Raw genomic sequence first — 25065 nt, 5'->3', positions numbered from 1 at the left:
CCTAAGGTGATGTTCTAGAACGACAGGTCCTGCCTCTAGTCCAGCCCTTTGGAAACGCTCAGCCTTCAACCCAGGGCTGAGAATCCAGACTAGAAATAAACACAGAGCCACTACTTATACCAGTCTCGTACTTCAGTTCTCATCCGGGACTGCTGGCCTCCTCAGCACCGTCCCTGCCAAGGACTGGGGTGCCAGGCTATACAGCCGCAGGGTGACCCTGTCCCAGGCGGTCAGGAAACCAAGATTCTCTCCTTCCCAGCCGAGCCCTTAAATATGGAAATCTGGCTGGGGGCTGGAGAGATGAGGCAGCAGGGAAGGCTCTTGCCTTGCACATACATGGCCCGTGTTCAATCCCTGGCTTCTATGTGGTTCTCTGAGTTCCGCCAGGAGTGACCCCTGAGCACAGAGACAGGAGTCAACCCTGGGAACCACCAGGTGTGGCCCAAACCAAACCAGGAGAAAAACAGAAGGGGGCTGCATGGCCAGGCACTTGTCTGCAGGTGGCCACCCTGGGTGTCCGTCCCGTATCCCTAATGGTGCCCCCTCCAAGTGATCCCTCCGTGCAGAGCCAGGGATCAGCACTGAGCACCAGGTACAGGCCCCAAACACAAACCAAAAAGCCCAACTCCTACATCTGACTCTGCCAGGAACTACAGTCCGAGTCACCCGACTCAGGGGACTTTCAAGATACTCACTGGGGTTTCTCGGCCTGCTGGGACCAGATGTCAACCCACAGAAAACCGCAATTGCTGGGGAAGGGCCTCTTACAAACAAGTCTCAGCTCCCACGCCTGCCCCTAAGAAAGCAGCCCTGGGGACCCGCACGTGGACCCGCCTTCCCTCCACAGCCCCGCCCACGCGGGCAGCCCACCGCCGCCCCTCCGCCACACTGAACAAACACACCAGAGCTTCCTGTCCGTTCCTTACTCAGAGGGTTCCAACACATTTTATTTTGCAGACCACTGCATGTCGCTGGAGGGCCGGCGGCCGGCTCAGTTGCTACAAGTGTCCGTGCGTGTGGCTCGGGGCGCCGTGCTCTGGCCTATGGCTTGAGTTTCAGTTCCACGTGGACGAGGCGGTGCTGGGTCTGGCGGGAGGCCAGCCAGAGCCGCCCCCCGGGCACGTCTCCAGGGGCCGCTTCCTTTGGTGAGTGGCGGGGCGGGGGCCACGGCGGGCCCGGGCCACGGGACAGGCTTGTGCTTAACGCCGAGGAGCTGCTCCACGGTGGCGAGGAAGGACGCGTCCGTGCGGTGACAGTACACACCTGTGGACAGTGCCTACTTGCGCTAGAACTACAAAATTTAATTCAAGAAAATATAGGTCCCATGAAAGACTTAAAAGTTTTATAAAACTAAAATCTAGTTTCTCCCCCAATAAATTGTATTTTAGCCAAAACCCTCCCCACACTTCTAAAATAATACTAAAAGGGGCATCTGATTATACAAGAGCATTAAAAAAAATTAAATATTTATTCGAATAACAAGTTTCAGTTCAGGCTGCTGGCGATGCAGTGTGGTTGTAGGGTTTTGTTTTGTTTTGTTTTTTCTTTTAAACACAGATCATAGAAGCGTGCACAAAAATTACGGCGTAAAGAACCAAAAAAAAAAAAAAAAAAAAGGGGGTTAAGAATCAGGCTAAACGGCAACTGATTTGAAGGGGGGAAAAAAAAGGCCTGCAAATCACTATACAAAATATAAAAGGCATTTTTAACACTACCATCCATTGGACAGTCCTTATCATCGATTACATTAAAAATTATTGAGTAATTATCTTGAATTGTGAATGAGAATTATACAGGACACCGCAAGGCAATGCCTTGTACTATAGAACATCTAATTACAGTTGCAAAAAGTATCTTTTTTTTTTTTTGCCACCAATAAAGACAACGGTTAATGGTATTACTGTGAGTTATCAGGAAGGCTACAAAGTGAGAAATGACTTTTTTTCCTGTCTTCAAGGTGCTTCCCATGCAGAGTGGAGCACTGGTCACTGAGCAGTGAGCGGCCCTTGGGAGACGACGACGATGGACGGATGGACGGACGGGGCGTACGCACCAGAGCCGGGAAGGCACCGTGCAGCCTTCCTGTGGGCTACTGAGCTGCCTGGCACCGCCGGCCACGGCCCTGCCCAGAGTCCTGTCCGGACGCTGACAGTGATAAATACACCGGGTGGAGACGGGGCCGGGGGGCACGGGGGGACCAAGTGTCTGTGCTGCGGGGAAGCACCGTTCGGAAGCGCCTGTGTGGCAAGAGTAAGAGTCTAAAGATTCAAAATGAATCAACAGTATTGGATAATAATATCATTCCCAACTCAGAAGCCGCCGCGGGACGGGCACAGCTTCAGGTAATGTAACAGGAAAAAAGGAAAAGGGAAAAAGGCCATGGACTCTATCCTGCCACTGCTTCCTCCCCGCGCCGGGCCCGGCGGGCACGAGGAGGGGCGGCTGCTGCTGCTGCTGCTGCTGCTCGGAGTCTGGAACTGAAGTGACGCGAGGAAACCATCTACCGAGAAACCAAACTGAGCGAGACGCGGGTCCCGATTAGGAGGCGGCGCCGGGCGTGGGGTTGACGTTCTGCGTGGCCACCTGGGGGGCGACCTCGATGATGCGAGGCTTGTCTATGATGCGGGCCGTGCGGTTGCCCTTCTCCACGATGCCGATGATCCAGGCCTGGTGGCCCTCCCCGTACTTGGGCGACTTGATCTCCGCACAGAACCGGGCGGCCTGCTCGCGCGGGAGGCAGATCAGGAGCCCTCCTGGGGGGCGGGAGAGACAGTCAGCCGCGGCCCCCACACCCGACACCCCCCACCGCGTGCCCGGCTGACGGTGAAGCCCAGGGCAGAACACAGGACGGGCACAGCGCCACCTGCTGGCGAGCCCTAATACCGTGGGAACGCTGTACCCCCCTTCCCACCACAGGCTGGGGAACGCAGGCAGCGGGCCGGGGTCACACTGGGTCTCCTGCGTGCGAAGCGCAGATGGCCGGGCTCTCTCCAGCCTGGCAAGGGGGTGGTGGTACGCGCGGCGGTGCTCAGGGGACCATATAAGGGGTGCCGGGGATGAAATTGGGCTTGGCCACATGCAAGGCAAGTGGTGGCGCTGGTCCCCGGGAGTAATTCCTGAGCACAGAGCCAGGAGTGAGGCCTGAGCGCGGCCGGGCGTGGATCACACACAGGAAGATGAAGTGGGGGTCTGGGACAGTAAAGGGGAGAGGGTCAGGGAAACGGGCACTCGAGGCCTGCTGCTCCCTGTCACTCGTCGGTGATTTCAGACATGTATTCCCGGGGGAAGCCACAGCCTGTCCAATGTCACCCACACACACGGCTCCCCTTCCAACGCTGCTTCTACGAGCCCACGTCGGCCCCACAGGGCAGGGCCTCGCACCCACACCACCCACGAGCAGGCACACACCACACGCACTGCCATGCTCACGAGCACCCCCTCGAGTGTACCTGAGGTCTCGGGGCAGGTGCCGTGCATGAGGCCAAACATGTTGCCGCAGGCCTTGCTCACGGCCGCCATCTTGGCCAGCACGGGCAGGTTGTGGATGACAAAGGACACCTCGTTGCGCTGCTGCCTGGCCAGGTTCTGCGCGTGGCCCAGGATGCCGAAGCCTGTGATGTCCGTGGCCGCGTGGGCGTTGAACGTGTGCATGAGGCCTGCGGCTGCAGGGACAGGGGCGCATCACTGTGGGGCCGGGGGCCGAGACCACCAGGTCTCTGCAGGGTCCCTGCACGTGGACAGGCGGGCCACGGCTCACGGCCTGCCCGCACCACCCAGCGACCACGGCAACCCCGGTTCCCTGCTGCCCGCCAAAGCCTCGAGGTCAGAGGACCAGTCGGGGCTCAGCGCCCGGGAGCGAAGGCGGCCTGGCACAAGCACCGACCCCGCGGCACTGGATTGCTCCAGCCCCAGAAACTTTCCAATGATTTCGAAACGAACTGTCCGGGCTGGAGAGACGGCATGGAAGGCTGGGCATTGGACTCAATGTCCCGTAACAGTCGCCCGAGCCCCACCAGGAATGATCCCTGAGCACAGAGCCAGGAGTCCTGAGCACTTCTGAATGCAGCCCCCCAGCAAAAAGGACTGTTCAAGTGCAGGAGAAAGAAAGAACCACACACATCCCTGGTGCACGATGTCATTAAAAATCACACGCAGGGGCTGGAGCGACAGCACAGCGGGGAGGGTGTTTGCCTTGCATGTGGCCAACCCGGGCTTGATTCCCAGCATCCCATATGGTCCCCTGAGCACCGCCAGGGGTGATTCCTGAGTGCAGAGCCAGGAGTAACCCCTGTGCATTGCTGGGTGTGACCCCCGCAAAAAAACACATGTAGCAGGATTATATAACACGAAGGGGGGGTTATGGTGCTCAATGGGAGAAACCAGGCTCCCCACGCGTGTGAAGTGCACGAAAACCTATCACTTGTAACATGAATAAAACTAAACAACCAGGGGACCGGAGCGATAGCACAGTGTGTAGCGTTGTAGGCCGCCTTGCACGCAGCCGACCCGGGTTCGATCCCCGGCATCCCATATGGTCCCCCAAGCACTGCCAGGGGTAATTCCTGAGTGCAGAGCCAGGAGTAACCCCTGAGCATCGCTGGGTGTGACCCAAAAAGAAAAAAAAAATCCCAAAAAACTAAACAACCAGCCAACCACAGAAAAGGTTTTGGGAAAAAATGCACAAGCAAGCAGGGGGACGACACTGCTCGGGGCTCACCGGCACCCGCGGGAGGGGACCCGCCCGGCGTCCCGTACCTGTCCTGTTGAGCCTGGCCATGTTCATCATGGCCTCTTGGTACGCCAGCTCCACATCTTCCTGCGTGACCACCAGCTTGATTTTATTCCACTTCTCGGGCTGACCGGAAGAAATGGGGGGGGGGAGTTAACCTCTATGCTGAGCCAGAGACAGGGTCACCCGCCGGGGAGTCTCATGTTAGTTTCTTTGTTGAGTGTTTTTTTTTTTTTTTTTGCTTTTTGGGTCACACCCAGCGATGCTCAGGGGTTACTCCTGGCTTTTGCACTCAGGAATTACCCCTGGCAGTGCTTGGAGGACCATATGGGATGCCGGGGATGGAACCCGGGTCGGCCGCGTGCAAGGCAAACGCCCTACCCGCTGTGCTATCGCTCCGGCCCCTCTTTGTTGAGTTTTGGGGCCACACCCGGGGGTGCTCAGGGACGAAGCACAGCTGGGTGTGGCCCCAAAACTACAAAACTACGCACTCTCCTCCCTGGAAGGGCACCGTGCTCGCCGACCGGCTGTTCTGTGGTGCTGGGGTGCAATCCCGGCGCCCGGCAGGTGCAGGAGACAGCCACCGAGCGCCCTGGCCCCACCCTGAGCACGTCCCGAGCTCCCGCGTCAGGAGCAGACCCTGCAGCTGTGACGGGCACAGAGAGCCCCCCCCCCCCCCCCCGCGGGATCACTCACAATGTCCAGCCACTGATGCACGGCCACGGCCACCTGCGTGCCCAGGGGCTTGGTCAGCACGAGCACGTCCCCCGGCACGGCGTTGTCTGGCCTGCGGGAGAGAAGCGTCACCGGGGGCAGACACGGCCGCCACAGCCCAGGAGCGCCACCCGCGCCCCGGCTCAGGGCAGCGTCCGTGAAGCCCGCCCTGTGAAGGTGCCCGCCTCACTCCACAGAGGGGGCTGCGGGGGCACGTGGCTGCAGGGCTCGCTCCGGCTGCAGGGGAGGCACTCGGGAGAAGACCCCCCCACCGGAAAGGTGCCGACCACCTTCGAGCCCCCACTGGGCCCGCCACACCCAGAGCAGGCGCCTGGCACTGGCCACCAGGCAGACACAGGTGCCCGAGGGGACGGCGAGTCTCGCAGACGCAGGGCAGGGCAGGGCAGGGCAGGGCGGCAGCCGCAGACAGCCCTGAGAGTCCACCCTGCACACGCCCGGGACACGGCCTGGGGACCCAGGCAGGACAGGCTCGGGGGCAGAAGCCCAGACGGGAGAACACGGGAGCTGACGGGGAAGGGCCAAGCCAGGCACAGGGCCGGGCTCCCCATGCGCGCCAGGGGCGGGGACAAGGAGAAGGCGGGTCCGCCTGGCGCTGTTTCTGGGCGGCTGGGCGCTGGGTGGGGTGGAGCACGGCCCAACAAAGGGAGCACCGCCAGGTACTGGCGCAGGCGGCGAGGTGAGTGACAGGAGCCCGGTCGGCCTGCCTGCCCAGCGCCCCCACAAGAGCCTGCCAGGAGTGACCCTGAGCACAAAGCCGGGAGCCATCCTGAACACCACCAGTGTGACCCAAACACACAAAAATAAATCGACAAATTTTAAAAACAGGACAAACTTTAAAAATAGATGTTTTGTTCTGCTGTGACGGAACCAAGGCGGCCGCACACGCCGTCCCTGGGCCCCAGCCAGGCTGAGTCTCAAACACGAAGCCAGGAGGGTGTCCGGCAGGTGGCAGGTCAGCATCGTGCTGGCCACGGGCCCACGAAAGCACCAGAACACATGTCTGAGGGCTGCAAGTGCGCCTGTGCAATGTGTTTGGTGGAGGGACACTCCCGGCTAAGGGGAACCGGGAGGTGCTAGAGCAGAACCCAGGCCTCCGCAGTGGAGCACTGCCCACTGAGCCACCTCTCCGGCCCTTGGAGACAGACTCACATGATGAATTCGTTGGGTTGGCAGACCGTGGTGGCCACTCCGCCCAGGACAATCCAGGGGTTCAGCACGGTCTGGCCGCCCGTCACGGACGTCCCTGCCTCCTCGGCCGCGTCTTTGAAGCCCTGTATAATTAGGGGTATCACTTTATCCCTCTCCTAGGGTGCAAGAGGACAAAAATGCAGAGTCACATCATTCAGCTCAGAACCCAGAAGAGCCCGCCAGAATGCCACACCAGGACCGTCCCACCGGGGCGGGGCCACAGCGCAGCGGGGAGCGCGTTTGCCTTGCACGCTGCCGGCCCAGGCTTGAGCCCCAGCATCCCACATGGTCCCGAGCACTGCGGGCCGTGGTCCCAAACCCCAACGGCCCCTCCTGCCCCCCCGTCAAGATAACTGGAACCCAGCCAACTCCAACCCAGCCGGGCCAGACCCGCCCACTGGGCTACTCAGGGACAACAGCGAAGCCCCCCCCCGGCTGCTGTGTCCCCCACACAAGCACATCCCGGGTGGGCAGGAGTGCGGAAAGGGTCACTCTCCCCGAGAGACACCAAAGCAAGGGCGGGGCTGTGGCCGCCAGGCCAGGTAGCGCCGGGCACAGCCCACGCTCAGGAAGCGACTAGCCGCTGCGAGCCCCGCGGCCCGGGCCTCACCCTGTCCGTCATCTTGTTGCTGACCCCCAGGAGCATCAGCATGTTGTCACACTCGGTCACCCCCATGGCGTAGAGGTCGCTGAGGACGTTGGCGCAGGCGATCCTGCCCTGGAGGAAGCGGGACAGCAGGGTCGGGCGGCGGGGACAGAGCAGGGGACTCGCTCCCTTCCCTGGGCACAGGCTGCCCGGGTTCTGCCCCGCGGAGCGGGCGGCACTTCGGGACCCGGGGCCCGGGCCAGGCGACCGTCCAGCCCAGGCGCTCGCCTTGTGCTGACCGGCCCGCCTGGGCCCTCGAGTGGTGCCGCCAAGGGCTGTCTAAGCACCACTGGGGGCGGCCCCCCAGGACAGGGGAAGCACCTCTGTCCCCCACCGGGCGTGGCCAGCAGAGCTGGGGGAGCGCGAGACACGGGCCTGGGTGCGGGCTCGGGGGGACGGGCGCTGGCCAGGAGCTCCGCAGGGGCCCGGCTGGCAGCGAGGGCCACACACGTGCAGGGTGGGCACGCCCACCCGGGCCACGTCCTGCCAGCAGCTCGGCCGCCACCACACAGCCCGGCGCCTGGACAGGCAGCGCCGCGGCCGTCACTCACCATCATGTAGGGGTCGTCGACGATGGGGTAGATGTAGTCGGTGGTCTGCACCAGGGACAGGCCGCCGTGCCGCAGGGGGATGACGCACGTGTCCATGCCGATGCCTGCGGAGAGCGAGGTGCCGCGTCAGCCGCAGGAGGGGAGCCGAGGGGGCCCGGGATGGGCGTGCGCAAGGCACCCGCGGGACCCCACGGCTTCGCCCCGCCCCCCCGCAGTGCCCCCCCCCCCGAGAAACTCGAACAGCAGCCAAGGCTCACACTGCAAGCCGCAAGTCTAAGAATCCCCCAGAGGGGCCAGAGGGGGCACAGCGCGGGGGGCGCCAGCCCTGCACCCGGCTGACCGGGGTCCACTCCCCGGCACCCCACCGGGTCCCCCAAACAAAAACCTCCGAAGAACAGACGATGCAGAGACGCTCGAAAGGGCCAAGAGGGAAGCTCCCCAGGCCTGTGCCCACGGACCCCACTTCGCCAGAGAGCACTGTGTGCAGAGTCTTCAGAAACCATGTCAGGCCACCGGGGATAGCGCCTCGCCTCCCCCAGCGGGACCCTAGCCCCGGGACCCTTGGAGGAGTCCAACCACTCCTGTGGGAGGGAGGGAGACAGCCCGCGCTTTCCAAAGCTCCCTCCCAGCTCCAGTTCCTGGAAGCGGCGCAAACCCCTCTGGAATGCTGCCTCAAGTGTTTCTGATTTGAGTGACCACTTGGAATAAGGCTCTTCCTCTGTGGGCTGTCATACATACTTACCGCCCGCATCAGAAGGGGCCCGTCTTCCTGCACGCTGGGGATGGAACCCAGAGGCCTCCCCGGGCCTTGTCCCGCCCAGCAGGGGACCTTGGCAGCCTGGAAGGGTCTCAGCAGACTTCACTTAGCACCACCACCTCAAGTGTGGTGTCTTAAACTTTGTGTAGAAAAAGGTTTGGGGCCACACCCGGCGATGCTTGGAGGTAACTCCCGGCACTGCACCCTGGCGGTGTGGGGGGACCCTACGGGGTGCCAGGAGTTAAATCCGGGCGGGCTGTCCTGTGGCTTGGGCCCCGTTAGCAACGTTCTCAATGAACTGCATGCGCCAATATTCCGAGTCTACGGGGCAGCCGGGGCAGGCTGGCTCAGTTTACCCGTCTCCTGCTGTCTCGCTGCAGTACGCCCAGACTCGCAAAGTCAGCTCACGCCTCTGCCCTCCGGACACCACGGCTCTACCCGGCGGGCTCACTCCCCGTGTCCACAGCCTGAGGGTCAGCCTGCCACGGGCCTGGGTCAAAGGCACTTCCTGATAAAGGAACATCTAAGAAACTCAGGTACACCGAAGAACCCTTCAGCCGGGGCTGGAGCGACAGCACAGTGGGGAGGGCGTTAGCCTTGCACGCTGCCAACCCAGGTTCAATTCCCAGCATCCCCTATGGGGTCCCCCGAGCACCGCAGGAGTAACTAACTCCTGAGTGCATGAGCCAGGAGTAAACCCTGTGCAATGCCGGGTGTGACCCAAAAAGCAAAAAACCAACAAACAAACCAACCCTACAGCTGACAGCACTTTACACTTCAGACCACGGCACAGTCATTTTCACGGGGACACGGAACACAGAAACAAATACGTGGCCTTGTGCGTACAGACACCGGAGACACGTTTCCTAGGAAGCGGCAATGACAGACAGTATTAACCCATTTTACAGATCGGAATGCTGGACCAGGCCAGACCAGCGCACGTGAGGGCCGAGGCCACAGCAGGTAGGACACTTTGCCTTGCATGCAGCCACCCTGGGTTCAGCCCCCAGCACCCCCGCTGGTCCCCAACACCTCCCCCTGAGTAAGTCCTGAGCACTGCCAGGTGTGACCCCAAAATAGGCAAAACCAGAGTGACTGCAGGAGGGGCGGGCAGCATGGGACGCCCACCAGGCCTTCCCCACGATCCCTCAGCTGCGAGGTTGGGGGTCCCCACCCAGAGACGCCAGGCGCCGAGGCTGGCTGAGGCACAGGCCTCTCCTGAGGAGCTCTGGCTTTGGGGACAGGGCGCCCTGTCTGCCACTGCTCTCCTGGCCCAGGACGAGGGTGCGACGGAGCTTTAGGAGAGGCAGCGGGGAGGGTCGGTGGGATTCTCGGCCGAGGAGATCATTGCTCTAGCGCAGCTTCTGGTGTGACAGGCGCCAACGGCAGACTCTGTCACACCTGGTGGCGCTCGGGGCTTACTTCTGGCTCTGTGCTCGCCGATCTCCCCGCTGGGCTCAGGGGCCCTCTGTAAGCCGGCTGTGTGCCAGGCAAGTGCCCTCCCACCGCACTAGGGCTCCGGCCTCCCGGTGCGTCACAATGAGCCCCCGAACGAGGCAGAAGGAGAGAACGCAACGATGACTGCGCTTCCAATGCTTCTCAGGGACAACAGTCTGGGTGCACCAGGACCTGCTTTGGGCCTTATTTATATATACATGGGGTTGGGGTTTCCGAGCAGATGAGGTAATACCTACCGAGCCTGGGCATAACGGCGCCCAAGAACTGCTCATCTTCCTGGAAGTGGTTCTCCTGCAGAGACTCCAGAAGCTTCTGCAGCACGTCCTGGGGCACTTTGCAGCCTGTACCCTTGAGTTCCGTGAACCGGGTCAGCCGGAAGCTCTTGTCCAATTCGTAACTTTCGGGGTTAAAGGACTCCCGTGTAGACATGGTTCTGGGGCGCAGGCCGCCTCCCCGCCCTCTCCGAGCTGGCTGGGTTCTTCACGGACCCCCTGGCAGCGCCCAAACAAAGACAGACACAGTTAAAAGGATTTTCCCTGGCATCTGCCAGGAAGGGGAGGCTGGACTGGGGCTGCCACACCCGGGGGTGGGGGACACTGCCCAGCCCCCAGCCCCAGCTGGCTCTCACAGTGCCCTCTGGAACACAAAGCCCGAGACTCTCCTAGGAACCCCAACACCCGGCCCTCAGGAAAACCTCCGTATCTTGCTCATCTCGTCTACACAACAAACACCCCCAGCTAGAAACTGCGGGGACGCAACAGCGACAAAACCTTCAGAAAGGTCAAACCCACTCAGGAAGGAAAAACTTTTCCCTCCGAGCCGCTGAAGGCCGCGGCGCCACCCACCCTGATAGGAAGCCCCCCCGGAACTCGGCTTTCCGACACCCCACAGCCGCTCAGCACCTGCGCTCTACCCAGGGGGACCGCCGCGGCGGGAAGGCGGCGAGGTTTCCTAGAAAGCAAACATCCCACCCAAACCGGCAGGCTGCTCCTTACTCACGCGGGACTCAGACCAGGCACAAGGCTACATCCCCACCGGCCAGCAGCGCGCCCCGCCAGCAGTCTCTGGACCGCGCCTCTCAAGCCAGGTGCTATTCCCCTTGGACCCGAGACCTCACAGGTGCTCCGAGGGGTTACCCACCTCCAGCGCCACGCTGCACGGGGCACGCGGCGGCCCCTGAGCACCGCACACCTCCCGCCGCATTCAGGGCCAGTTTCAGTCAAGTTCATGACTAAGAGCCTGGTTCCCATGCGCAGTTCCCGCCGGGGACACGCAGGGCTCCGGGCCCGGCCTGGAGGGCGCGCGACCCCTTCCGCCACCCGCCCCGGGAAGGAACCGCGCCTGGGACCAGGGGCAAACCCCCCCCCAACTTCCAGGCGAACCACCTGTGCAGAACAGGCTGGGGAGGGGTCCGCAAAGCACGCGGCCACGCTGGGAAAACTCCAAGCGGAGGGGGACGGGACCCCCGAGGCACCCCGCCTGTTTCTCTCCCTATCTCCGACCCGCAGGCCAAGGGGAAAGCGGGGGGGGGGGGGGCGGCTCACTTCCTTCATATCAGCTCACACCTTCCCCAACTTCGATCAGAGGGGGGAGAGGGGAAAGGGGAAAAAGTTGCACCTTAGCCCGACCGGCGTCTCCGCATTCCCCAGGGGCCGGGGCGGGGGCTCGGGAAGGGGCACCCCCCGCCGGCCCGGACCCGCGGCCGCCAACCGCCCGGGGCGCAGGGGCGGGGGGAGACGCGCTCGGCCCCCCCACCGGCATGACTCCCGGCGCGCCCGCCCGCCCGCCCCCCGGGACGCACAATGCGCCGGGCCCGCCGCCCCCCGCCCCCCGCCCGCCCGGCCCCCCCCCCCGGCGCCCCCGTCCTCCCCCGCGCCCCGCGCAGCCGGGGGGTGGCGGCGCCCCCCGCCCGCGCCCCGCGGCCGCCGGGGGACAAAGGGGCGCCCGGGCGGGGGCGCGGGGGGCGCACGCGGGGGCCGCGGGCCCGGTTAACCCGTGCGTGCCCGCGCCCCCGCCCGGGCGCGGCGGCGGCCGAGGGGCGCGCGGGCGGCGCTTCTCTTTTAAAGCGGCCCCGGCAGCCCGCCCGGCGCGGGCCCCGCGCCCGCCGCCGCCGCCGCGCCGCGCCCCGGGCCGGCCCCGAGGGGTCCCGCCGCCCGCCCCGCCGCCCCTTTAAGCCCGCGGCCCGCGCTTACCGGTGCGCGCGGCGCCCTCCGCCTCCTCCCGAGCGCGGGGCCCGGCCGCTCCCACAATGCAGCGCGCGGCCGGGCGCCCTTAAGCGTCGCCGGAACGCGAAGGCGGCGGGCGGGAGGGCCCCGGGGGCGCCGCGGGGGGCGCGCGCGCTCGGGCCCGCTCGGGCCGCGCCCGCCTTAAAGGGGCCGCGCCGGGCGCCGCCGGGCCGGGGCGCGGGGGGCGGGCGGCCGCGGGACGCGGGGTGCGGCGCGGGGGGCCTCGCGGCCCGGCTGCGCCGCGGCCCCCGCACCGACCCGTCCGCCTCGCCGGCACCCCGGGGCCCCGCACCCACCCCGGCTGCTTGCTATTGTTCGGCGGCGCGGCCCCCCAGCCCCCCGAAGCCCGCGGGACGCGCCCGCGCCGCGGCCAAGTTCCTGGCAGGGTCCCGGCCCCCCCCAGCCGCATTGTCCGCCCGGCACGTGTCCCGGGCCGGGGGTCCGGGGCGCAGACCCCCGCGCGCGCGGCTGCCCGTGCCCAGGGCGGGAAGCGCCGAGGCGCGGGCTGGGGGCGTCCCCGGAGATGCCGGGGGGGGGGGTGCGGGCGGGAAAGCCTCTGGGGCCCCCCAGGGGTGCGGGCGAGGGGGACCCCGGCAGCCCCGCGCGCCGCGGAGAGCACACCCGGCTGGGCTCTTAGGGCACACGCTGAGCTTTGGCTTGTTTTCACTCTTTTTAATTAATTTTGTCCTTACTGTTTTTTGGCTACAGAGACCCGGGCGCTCTCGGTGGCGATTCCCCGCGTGGGGTTCTGGGGCCGCGTGATGCCGGGGTTAGACCTGGGTCTCCTGCACCCACTCAGCCCTCTGGACAACCTCTCTGGCCCTGGACTTGCAGCCCCCATACGGGTTGGAATCCCTGAATGCCGCAGGGGAGGGACCCCCTAACAGTTGAGACAAGCCATGTCCCAACATATAACATGTTATATAACACGTAACATAAAACACATAACATACCCCAATTAATGATGTATTTCTGCCTTGTGAGTTGTGGGGGTTTGTTTGTTTAGCCCCGACCCCCTCAAATGTTACCACTAGAGGGGCTGGAGCGATAGCACAGCGGGTAGGGCATTTGCCTTGCACGCAGCCAACCCGGGTTCGATTCCCAGCATCCCACATGGTCCCTGAGCACCACCAGGGGTCATTCCTGAGTGTAGAGCCAGGAATAACCCCTGTGCATCGCCAGGTGTGACCCAAAATAAAATAAATAAATTTTAAAAAAAATGTTACTGCTAGAAACCATGACCTGGGTTCGGTCTCCATCCAGGCCCAGCCAGGAGTGGTCCCTGAGCACTGCAGGAGTGGGTCCAAAATGGGTAATGGGTAAGTGGAGGCCTAGATAAAAGGCTGAGTTTGCAGAGCAGACGTTCGTGCCTCACTGAGCAGTTCCAAATCCTTTGCCACGGTCACTTGTCAGATTTGTTTCTTCGCAAGCGTCAGTTTGTTTTCTTAATATTTTTCAAGATGGCCCACATCTGGGGGGAGGAGGGCCCCCGTCTCTGGCTGGAAGTCCCTGTGCTAGCCAAGCACGGGGCCTCCAGATTTGCAGCTTGGGGCAGCTAGATGGGGAGGGGAGTGAGGTGGGCACAGATCAGAACTTCTGAGAGGCAAGAAGGTTGGTGGGGGGCTTCTGCGGTGGAAAAGTCTTGCTGCAGTGCGAGAGATGGTGCAGTGGGCAGGGCCCTTGCCTTGGGCCCCACTGACCAGGGTTTGGTGTCTGGGTAGGGTCCCCCGAGGCCCGCCAGGAATGGTCCCTGAGCACAGAGCCAGGAGTAAGACCTGAGCAGGGCAGCCGGAATTCTCTGTTTCACCGCCTTTCTTGCCAAACTTCTCCCACCGCTCGCTCGTTTGCAAACAAGTGGGGTGCAACCACTAAGGCAAGCCTCTCCCTGAATTGTGCCAGGGAGACTTTGAAAGGGGGAGAGGTGGGGGAGGCGAGGACGAGGACGGCGTGATTGTGCTACCCGTGTGTGAAGGCCCTCTGGGGCGTCTCTCTGGCCCCTGGGTCAGAGGACCAGGGGATGGCCTGAGTTTGCCCCAGGGTGGGCTGGGAGGAGCCCTACCCCACCTTTGTAGTTTGTTTTGTTTGGGGCCCACACCCTGTGTGCCATGTGTAAGGCAAGCCCCTCCCCACTGAGCGGGGACCCCAGGCCTTGTTCTTGGGTCCAGAGGCGAGGCTGCAGAGACCCCTTTCTCTCGGTTCCTGCAGTGTTCCCGCCTTCCCTCTCACCTACCTCCTCTCTGGGTCTCCCCACCTCCCGCCCTGCGCTCTCGCCCCCTGAGGCCCCATCCCTGAGGTGGGCCTCTGAGCAGCCCTGTCTCTCGGGGCTTGTTAAAAATACGAGTCTTCAGCTTCCACAGGACGTGCTGGACTGTGACAAACCTTTGCTGGGTCCGACAGAATCAGGCTTCTGGGCTGGAGCGACAGCACAGCGGGGAGGGCGTCTGCCTTGCACGGGGCCGACCCGGGTTTGATCCCCATATGTTCCCCGAGCACTGCCGGGAGTGATTCCTGAGTGCAGAGCAGGAGGAACCCCTGAGCATTGCCGAGTGTGGCCCAAAAAGCGCCCCCCCAAAAATTCAGGCTTCTGCCCACGCCCATGGGCTTGAGGAGTTTTTCTCAAGCCCACGCCCCCCCCCCCCCGGATTGGACGAGAACCCTCTCTGGCCCCGGGAATAGGGAGCACTGCGATTCCTGCTGCTCCCAGAAATCAGGTCTTGACCCTGGGCCTGCACCCCCCACCCCTCCTTGAGGCGCCCAGCCCCTCTGGTCCTGCTGCCTGGCCTCAGTCTCCCCATCCCGCTGCTGTCCCCCGTCCCGCGTCCTGGGCCTGAATGAAACCTGCCCTGTCGTTTCCAGCCAGTGGGGTTTTCTTGTTTCTTTTTTTCCGTATTTGTTTTTGGGCCACAGCCTGCAGTGCTCAGGGCTGCACTCCTGACAGGCGCTGGGATGGGACCCGGGTTGGCCGCGTGCAGGGGAAGCACCTTCCCCACTGGACAGGCCCGGACAGACGGACAGATGGCAGAGCTACCAGGTGCTTCTCTGGCCACACCCTCCGGGCCACATTCTCTGCCCCCGGGTCACAGCAGTGAAAGCAGGGCCAGGTGCCAGGTGCCAAGACTCCTCCAGAGTCCCGCGGGCTTCTCTGATTGTTCCAGAACCTTGGGGATCTCACTGGGGAGGTCTGTAATCCCCCCAAAGCCTTTCCCCACACCTGCCCTCCAATCAGGAGCTGCTCCCGAGGGAAACAGACGCGGCTCCTCCCGCGCCAGCTCCTGCGCCCGCCCCCGTGGCCGAGGGCAAGGCCAGCTGCCCCGCACCTCCAGGGAACCGAGGGAAAGGCCGGGCCTTGCCCCGGCCAGCCCCGGGCCCTCCAGGAGGGATCCCTGAGAGTTGCCAGGAACCGGCCCTGAGCACCGCTGGGTGCAGCCCCACCCCCCTCCGTGAAAGACAAAACCAGATCTAGGGCAAGGTCCGGTCTCAGCTTCCCTCCTTTTGAGATTAAGATTTGGAGGGGAAGGCGCTGGGGACCTAGACAAGAAGTGGGCCTGGGGGTAGCTGAGGCCGGTCCTGGCCGGTCCTGGCCGGTCCTGGCCGGCTGTGACCCTGGGAAGCCCGGGGCACCCTCTGGCTGGCACCCTGCTGTCCCTACCCTTCAGCCTGCGGCTCTCACCCTGCCACAGAGGCTGCAGAAAAGAGGGATTCCTGCTGGCGGGGCCTAGGGCCCTTGATCCCCAAGATCCTTAGTGGAAGAGAGAGGGCGGTGCCGGGATTTGGACCCCGGAAGTTGGAAAAGGGCCACACAGCAAGGGACACAGCGGGAGAATGAGGAGCACTGTGCTCGGAGCTCCCAGAAAGCTCCACGCCTTGCTCACGTGTCAGTTGCAGTCATGGGGGTAAGTGTGTGTAGCTGGAAATCGCAGGGTGGGGGACGGTGCTCTCAGTGACAGTGAAAGAAGCTTCGGCCGCGCCTGGGGGGTCGCACAGCGGGAGGCGGGCAGGGCCTCATCTTGCACACGGAGTAATTCCTGAGAGAGAGCCAGGAGTGGGGACCCCTGAGAGGCAGAAGCTGTGACCCCCCCCTGCAAAGAAGATAAGGGCAGAGAGAGGGGGGGGGGAGGGATGGAGGGAGAGAGAGAGGGAGAGAGAGAGGACAGCACGGTGACCCCAGGCACCCTCAGGCCATCAGAGGCCCCTCCTAACACAGCCAGGACCAAGCCCCCCCAGCCCAGCCAGCAGAAAGGAGCGTCTCACACACCCTCGCTCTCCCTGCAGGGGAACAGGCCCATCCCTCAGGGGGGAGGAGGCCCTGCAACTGCCACTCCAGGGGTGGCACTGGGGGCCGCAGGTGCCGTCCTGGTCCTGCCCCGAGAAGTCAGGGGGCGGGGGAGGGACAGGTGTGACCCAAAGGAGCACAGCTGGGAGTATCCAGACCCGAGATTCAGCCTGCAGATTGGGGGCGGAGGAGGGGGACCTGGGGCAGGGACGCCACATGCGTGAAAGTCCAGCACGATGGTCGGTCGGAGGTGGGGGCGTCAGTGAAAACCCTGGGGGATAGGGAGTAAAAAGTAACTCCCACACTGCCCAACTCAAAACCGCAAACGCTGGGTCCAGAGAGAGAGAGGGAGGGAGAGGGAGGGAGGGAGTATGGGGTAGGGGGCTTGTGTCACATGCGATTCACCTGGTTCACTCCCCAGCCCTGAGCACCTGTGACCCCAAACAAAGAAAGAAATGGGGGGGGCCCCCGGAATGGTAGGACAGCGGGGAGGGCGTTTGCCTTGCACACAGCAGACCTGAGTTCGGTCCCCGGCATCCCATATGAACTCCCAAGCATGCCAGGAGTAATTCCTGAGTGCAGAGCCAGGAGTAACCCCTAAAAACTGCCCAAACCTATAATAATAATAATAATAATAATAATAATCACTGTATCACTGTCATCCCATTGCTCATTGAATGCTTGAGCGGGCACTAGTAATGTCTCCATTGTGTTGTTACTGTTTTTGGCATATCCAATACTCAACAGGGAGCTTGCCAGGCTCTGCTGTGTGGGCGGGATACTCTCGGTAGCTGGCTGGGCTCTCCAAGAGGGGCAGAGGAATCGAACCCAGGTCGGCCGCGTGCAAGGCCAACGCCCTACCCACTGTGCTACCGCTCCAGCCCAATAATAATAGTAAATAGGGTGTTTTGCAGGTCTCTCCTTTGCTCTGTGATCTGACTCCGTCTGTCTTCTCAATTTAAAGACTGGAAAAAACAGCACTTCTGCTCATAGTCTTTCTAATTTTCGAGTTTTGTGTTGTTTTTTTCACTTGCATTTCCCCTCTCTAGTTTCCCCAGCTGTCACCCTCCTCTCCCCTGCACGCCCCAAGAAATCTCCGTCCTTTCAGATCTGACGGATGCCGCCTCCTGTGGGCGGCTCCTCTGTCTCCTGCTTTCCCCGGGGCTTCCCTGGCCCGACAGGCAGCCCACCTTGCCCTGCAGTGGGTGAAAGCTGCCCGCTGAGGCCACCACCTGCTGCGCCCACCCTTCGGCCAGGATGACGTCCACCATCGTGCGGGGTGGGTTCAAACTCGAGTGTTTTCAGCCCGCCTGTTCCAGAGTAGAAGACTGGGCTCCTGACCTCGGGTTGCTAGCAGCTGAAACGCCATCAGCTCAGGGAAGAGGGGAATGAGGTCTCCCGGGGAGAGGTTATTCATTCGACAGGGAGAGGGGGGGTTAGTGGGGCTGAGCCACTGGACAGCAGGGAGGTGTTTGTTTGCCTTGCACAAGGCCTACCCGGGTTTGATCCCCAGAATCCCATCCGGTCCCCCGAGCACTGCCCGGAGTGATCCCTGAGCACAGAGCCAGGAGTAACCCCTGAGCACTGCTGGGTGAGACACCCCCCAAGAAGGAAGCCCCCCAAAAGGTGGCAAGTGTCGGGGAACTGTTGGTGTGTAGGACGGAGAGTAGGGACAGGACAAAGACACCCCCGCCCCGCTGTCATGGGGAAAGTCAGCAGTGTGGACAGAGCGAGAGCTGAGTCCAGCTTCCCACCAGCCCGGGAATCATCACCCTGGACAAGAGCTGAGTGCTGACGGGGTAAAGGGACATTCATGGTGACCTTCCGTACTGCGATCTCAGCACATGAAAGGGGACAGAAGAAAAGAGGCAGGCTGCGGGGCAGGGGTGCCGGAGGGAGACGGGGACTTTGGTGCCGGGAATGAGCACTGGTGGAGGGAGGGGTGCTGGAGCACTGTGTGACGGGAGCCCAATCATGAACAGCTTCATAACTGTATCTCAACTGAATTGGTGATTCCATAAAAAAGAATAATATGTTTATCCTTGCTATCTATTAAATATTAATTAATTTAATAACAATTTAATATTAACATCACTATCACTGGATCACTGTCATCCCATTGCTCATCGATTTGCTCGAGCGGGCACCAGTAACATTGTGAGACTTGTTACTGTTTTTGGCATATCGAATATGCCCCGGGGAGCTTGCCAGGCTCTGCTGTGCAGGCGGGATACTCTTGGTAGCTTGCCGGGCTCTCCGAGAGGGTCAGCCATGTGCAAGGCAAATGCCCTACCCACTGTGCTATCACACCAGCCCAATTTAATATTATTCATTATTATAATGATATATATCATTATGCATCAATATAATTTATTATACCATATAATAAAACTTATTATAAGATATAATAAAAGAATAATAAGAAACATTTTATCATAATAATAAAATAATGAAAATAATACATGGAATTAACTATGATAATATAACAAGAAATTTTAAAAATAGAAAAAAATTAAAATTTTTAAAATAGAAAAAAAAAAGAATTGTCCCTAAGAATGACGTTTAAATTGGAAACAAAAAATTAAGTGGCGCGATGCCAAGGCCACCAGACTGGCTTTCCTTGGAGCAAATGTTGCAGCTTCCCCAGGCTGGGTAGCCCTGCTCAGCGCTGAAGACATAGTTGCTATTTGAACTTGCTCCTCTGAGAGTGGCATTTCCAAGTCTCGGGGCTGCTGCTCCCCTTGCGAGAGTCAGAGAGACCCCAGCCCGGCCCTCTGGCCCTGGGATGTGTATCCCTGGAGCACATCCGTCAAGGTCGGAATCCCGGCCGCCAAGTTTTCCTGCAGGTGGGCTCTGGGCAAGGCGCAGTGCAGCCAGCAGGGGGCAGCAGCGCCCACTGCTGGGGCCCGGGCTCGCGCTCCTGTTCGCTCCCCGTCCTTCCCAACCGACCCAACCGCCTAGAGCCATGCAGAGCCGAGGGCCACCGGGCGAGTCTGCAGGGATCACGCTGGCGCCAGCGGCGTGGCATCTGCCAAGCTGGCACTCGTGAGGCGTGCTCCCGCCCCGCCTAAGGAAGGCTGGAGCTGGGCAGAAGCGAGGAAGGGACGTGCCCAGTGGGTCCCCAAAGGCCTCTGCAACTCAGCTCGGTCGCAGGGCACACGCCCTGGGAGTGCCCACTCTGTGCCCACTCTGTGCCCCTGGTGTCCTAAGCTGCTCAGGAATCATCTTATGCCTGAGAAGCCGGGCAGCAGACGTGCTGGCAGGAACTACCTGCGGGGTTAGGCCTGATCTGTGTGGAGTCTCTGTCAGAGATGCTGAGGCGTAGCGGAGAGGGAACAGAGAGATGGCAGGGAGGCGTTTGCCTTGCACAGGGCCGACCTGGGTTCCATCCCTGCCAGCCTATGTGGTTCCCTAAGCCCCACTGGGAGGGATTCCTGAGCACGGATCAAGCCCTGAGCATCACACGCGCGCGCACACACACACACACACACACACACACACACACACACACTTACGGGAGAAGCATACTGTTCCCTCTGTCCTGCTGTGTGACTTCAGACAGGTACACCAACCCAACCCCTCTGGTCTCCCCGGCACCCACTGGAAATTACGCTGGTCACTCTACTGACTCTCAAGCTCGTTGGTGTGCATTAAATGAGTACTTTGCACAACACTGGACAATCAATCAACATCCGACAGCTGGATGCTTGGTCTCTGGTTAAAATTATCTGAGGCTGGGCTGGAGCGATAGCACAGCGGGGAGGAAGTTTGCTTTGCACGCAGCCAACCCGGGTTCGATTCCCAGCATCCCATACAGTCCCCCGAGCACCTCAGTAATTCCTGAGTGCAGAGCCAGGAGTAACCCCTGTGCATCGCCGGGTGCGACCCAAAAGGCATAAATAAATAAATAAATAAATAAATAAAATGAAATTAAAACACCTGAGGCAGTCAGCGCAAAGGGCTGGAGAGCATGCTTTGCTCGGGGAAGCCCTGGGCTCGGTCCTGTGGTTCTTGAGCACTTCTGGGAGTGACCCCCAAACACTGAGCCAAAAGTAGCCCCTGGCACCCCAAACCATGCTCTCCTACCTAATGCCGGACGTGTGTGGGGCTCTCTCCGCCCTCGGAGAAGCCCGCGTTCTCTCTCGAGCACATTACTCTCTCTCCACACCTTCAGAACCCCCCCAAGTAAAATCTATTTACTTCACTGCTTGTCTACTCCTGAAGTTCCTTTCTGCGGGCGAGACAAGGACCCACCTGGGTCCCGGGTGGCACAGGCAGACCGGGAGGAAAGTGACCGTCTCTCCTCCAGACCCCTGTAAGCCACCGACATCACTGGTGCAACGGGCAGAGCCCTGGTCTGGTACACAGACGTCCTGGGTTTGAGCCCTGGCCCCCCAGGCCTTCCCAGGAGTGACCCCTGAGCACAGAGCCCGGAGTCGGCCGGCTTAGCTCCAGGTGGGGTGGGGGTGGGGGGCGAGAGGGCCTTCAGGGAACCCAAGGAGATTCGGAAACTCATGAAGAAGTCCGGGGGGAAGCTGTGGGAAAGAAGAGAAGACGCGTTCAGGGCAAATTCAGGGATCTCAGCCGAGAGCCGGACCGAGCCAAGCCTTTCGTTTGCTTTGGTTCATTTTGGAGCTTCATCCAGCCGGGCTGGGGCTGACTCCGGGCTCTGTGCTCAGGGATCACTGGGGGTGGGGGGAGGGGAGACCCGCGACCACAGGGGGTGCCGGGGATCAAGCCTGAGTTGGCGCCGGCAAGGCAAGTGCCCTCTTCGCCGCCGTACTGCAGCTCAGGACGGCCTTGCTGCTTCTTCACTAACGCTGCAGGCTGGGCCTCGGACCCTGAGCCAAGGTCAGAGCCGCCTCCCCACCACCCCTCAGGGCTTCCCCGGGAGGGTTCTGGGGGAGGGGACTGGAGGACCTTTGAGCCCTGCCTGAGGCAGGACCTGGGGGGGAGGGCGAAGGAGGGGGGTAGTTCCCCTCCCGAATCCCCTGGGTCCAAAGTCTGTTAATGCTAATACCTGGGCCTTGCCTGCTTCCCCTGGGGGTGTGGCCAGCGGGCACGCCTGGCCTTCCCCGAAGGGCTCCTGGCGGGCTCTCACCTCCCAGGTGGGCAGTGACTGCCTCTGGCCTCCGGGGAAGCAGCAGCTGGGGCCGGGGCAGGGCACAAGGTGTCCATGCGAGTGGGGGCGGCTGGCGGTGGAGGGCCAGGCCCCTGCCCGGGGAACAGGTGCTCTGGGTAATTCGTTGGCCACCAGTGGCTTCCTGAAGTTCCTCCCTTTTCAGAGCTATGAGACAAGAACAGACTTATTTTGGTGTTTGCTTGTTTTGGTGATGCTCAGCGCTTACGCCTGGCTCTGCACTCAGGAATCACTCCTGGCGGTGCTCAGGGGTGCCGGGGACCGAACCTGGGTTGGCGGCGTGCAAGGCCAACGCTCTCCCCGCTTTCCCCGCGGTGGGAAAGTCACATGCATACTAATTGCAAGTCACTTGTCTGCTTTTTTTCAGTGTCTGATACGAGGGGTTTTTGTTTGTTTGTTTTTGGTTTTTGGTTTTTGTATTTGGGTCACACCTGGCGATGCACAGGGGTTACTCCTGGCTCATGCACTCAGGAATTACCCCTGACAGTGCTCAGGGGACCATATGGGATGCTGGGATTCAAACCTGGGCCTGCCGCGTGCTAACGCCCTACCTGCTGTGCTATTTATTGCTCCAGCCCCAGATACAAGGTGTTTTGCTGGGGAGGGCACAGCCATTAGTAACGGCCTCACTCGTCGGTGCCTGGGGACCAGGTGGTACTGGGGGATGTTTCAGGCTCTGATACACTCCTTTAAACAGGGGCCACTCTCAGTGGAGCTCGGGGCCTGAGTCCTTCCGGGGATGCTCGGGGCTGGCCTCGCTGAGGTCAGTGCCTGACTCAGCCCATGAGGTGCCCGGGAGCAAACTCTCTCCCTCGTCCCCCACTGGGCCACACCCTCGTTCCCTAAAGCAACTTTTTTGGGGGTGGCACTGGCCATGGCGCTGGGTGTTGCTCAGGCGTGACCGCACAGCGCCGGGGGTCTGAGCCGGAACCAGATGCAGAGCAGGCGGCTCACCCTGCCCAGCGTCCAGGCCAAAGCACGGACTCGGTGATCCTGAGGCCGGGTTACCCTCCTCACGGGGGAGAGGGGGCCGGGGAAAGCCGTCTGCGAAGGGACCGGGTATAGGGCTCAGTTTCAGAGCACCTCCCTTGTGAGGCCGGGGGTCCCACGCCCAGCATCCCCCCTGCCCCCCAGCCCCGCAGGATTCTGTAAGGAGACACAGGAAAAGTCATTTAGCTTCTCCAGTTCTGTCGGGGCCTTTCTAAAACCCACCCGGGGCTCCTGTGAGCTCCTAGCGTGTCCACAAGAACGTGTCCCGAATACGCTGGGGCTGATTAGCCACTGTGGCCAAAGACCACGCGCTAAGTAATGAGATGCGCTAAGCGGGTCCGATTTAATTCCACTCAACGAATAGCAGGAACCCCGGGCGGGAAGAGGCCGGGGCAGGGAGAGTCGCCGAGAGTCAAGGAGATGGCTCTGGTGCTTGGCGGGTCCTTCCCATCACCCTTCCCTGCTCCCATCACCCCGGGGGGCAGGGTGGGAGGGAGCCTGGGGACTTTGGGGGGGGGGAACGACATACTGGTGGTGGCATTGGCATTGCAACACAACAGTACTCTTTTTTTTTTCTGGGTCACACCCGGCAATACACAGGGGTTACTCCTGGCTCTGCACTCAGGAATCACTCCTGGCGGTGCTTGGGGGATGCTGAGACTTGAGCCCGGTCAGCTGCATGCAAGGCAAACGCCCTACCCACTGTGCTATCGCTCCAGCCCCTGAAACAATACTCTTATGAACAACGCTGCAAATTATGTCAATAAAAATTGAAAGAGAAAAAGGAAGCCAGTCAGCACCCAGGCATGGAGTCTCTGATGGGTGGGTTCTTCCGGTCTATGGCATCGCAATACTGTCGTCTCCAGCGACAACTAGCACCGTCTGGCAACATGCTATTTTGTTGTTTCATTTTGTCTTTGGCCACACCTGGTGGTGCTGGGGATGTGTGTGTGTGTGTGTGTGTGTGTGTGTGTGTGTGTGTGTAGGCATCATTTCCAGTGGTGCTTGGGGGCCACGGGGCCCAGGACGGGTCCAGGGATTCTGTCTGCAGAGCTTGCCCTCCGTCCAGACTCACGAGATGGTACTTACACTGGGGCCCCACCTGGCCGTACTCAGACGCTGCTCTTAGCTCAGTCCCTGGGGGGTCGTGCAGCGTTGGGGACCAAACCAGGAGCTCCCGCATGCGAGCAGATGCTTCAGTCCTTTACACTATCTCCCCAGCCCACAAGATGCTTCTTCCGGACGGCCAACAAGCCTGCAGGTTGTCAACCAGCCAAAATGCTGAGGCCACTGGGGTGTGCGCAGAGGAAAGCGCGAACCTGGGGCAGGGAGGGGGCAGAATTCTGCAGTCCTGGAGGCCCGACTGAGTTCCTGGCTGCTGCGTGGAGTTGGCAGTGTGGCATCAGGCGGGCAGAGCCAGCAGGAGGGCCGGCCGAGCGTGCAGGCTGGGGAGTGGGGGCGCAGAGGACACCAGGGCAAAGGTACCCAGAAGTCGCCCCCCCGGAGGGGGCAGAAGGAGCCGCGAGGTCCAAAGGACGCAGACCGTGTGAAAACCGCTCCTCCTTAAACTCCCGGCGGGGAGAGGCCTCCCGCACCGGCCACCGGCCGATAAAGAATCCCAGGCTGCGAGCCAAGGACGGGAGGTGAAGGAAGCAGGCGGAGTTCAGAAGTTCAGGAAAACAAGGAGTTTCCCGGGCGGCGGAGGTGAGCGAGAGGAAGCGCGGGGGCTGCGGGGCGGGGCCTGCGGGGCGGGGCCGCGGGCGGCGCCAGGAGGTGTGGTCTAAGGGCGGGGCTACGGGCGGCGGGGCGGGGCCTCGGTGGCTTCTAAGGGTGGGACCTCGATGAGGGCGGGGCCTTGGCGGGGGCGGAGCTTGCCATCGGGGCGGAGAGTGTGGGGCGGAGCCGCGGGCGGCCGGGCGGGGCCAGAGGGCGGGGTCGTGGGCGACGGGGCGGAGCCTGCAGAGGGGCAGGACCTTCCTGGAGCTTCCAGGTGAGGGCCGGGATGCGGGCTGAGATGGGCCAGCCTCTCACCTCCCAAAGCGCCCAGTTAACCACACCAGCTCCTTTAACAAGACAGGACTGGCCGTGAAGGTGGAGCCTGCGTTCAGGGCTGCCTTCATTCATTTTGTTCGTTTTTCCACCCTGAAAGAGAAACCCTCCTGCCCCCTCCCCCTCTCCCTTCTGCCTGGGGATGCCACTGTTCAGTTATTAAATATTTAAGTGCAGGCCAGTGGTGGCCCCAGCGCTGACTGGGGAGACTTCTAAAATATCTCAGCGCAGGGCCGGAGCAGGGCGTTTGCTTTGCACTCGGCTAAACCCCAGTTCGATCCCCGGCACCCCATCTGGTCCCCAAGAATTGCACTCGGGAGTGGC

General features: G+C 61.7%; 1 protein-coding gene across 5 annotated transcripts; it reads right to left on the bottom strand.

Moving 5' to 3' along the window:
* Positions 1-914: 914 nt before the first annotated feature.
* Positions 915-12389, bottom strand: SEPHS1 (selenophosphate synthetase 1). Of its 5 annotated transcripts, none has more exons than XM_055147294.1 (9): positions 12257-12389; positions 10301-10555; positions 7850-7953; positions 7263-7370; positions 6614-6768; positions 5426-5516; positions 4756-4855; positions 3450-3662; positions 915-2753 (listed from the first exon to the last, which is right to left on the bottom strand). In XM_055147294.1, the coding sequence occupies exons 2-9, from the start codon at positions 10491-10493 to the stop codon at positions 2539-2541; spliced, it is 1179 nt and encodes a 392-aa protein (XP_055003269.1). In that variant the 5' UTR covers positions 10494-10555; positions 12257-12389; the 3' UTR covers positions 915-2538. The 5 variants fall into 5 exon arrangements, with proteins under 5 accessions (XP_055003269.1, XP_055003271.1, XP_055003272.1 ...); XM_055147296.1 differs by lacking the exon at positions 12257-12389 and adding an exon at positions 11682-11823; XM_055147297.1 differs by lacking the exon at positions 12257-12389 and adding an exon at positions 11064-11531 and having other exon boundaries at positions 6614-6735.
* Positions 12390-25065: the final 12676 nt, after the last annotated feature.

This window comes from Sorex araneus, chromosome 9 (genome assembly GCF_027595985.1).
Source record: "Sorex araneus isolate mSorAra2 chromosome 9, mSorAra2.pri, whole genome shotgun sequence".
In the NCBI taxonomy this organism is placed as follows: Eukaryota; Metazoa; Chordata; class Mammalia; order Eulipotyphla; family Soricidae; genus Sorex; species Sorex araneus.
This window is presented reverse-complemented; position numbering and strand designations above follow the sequence as displayed.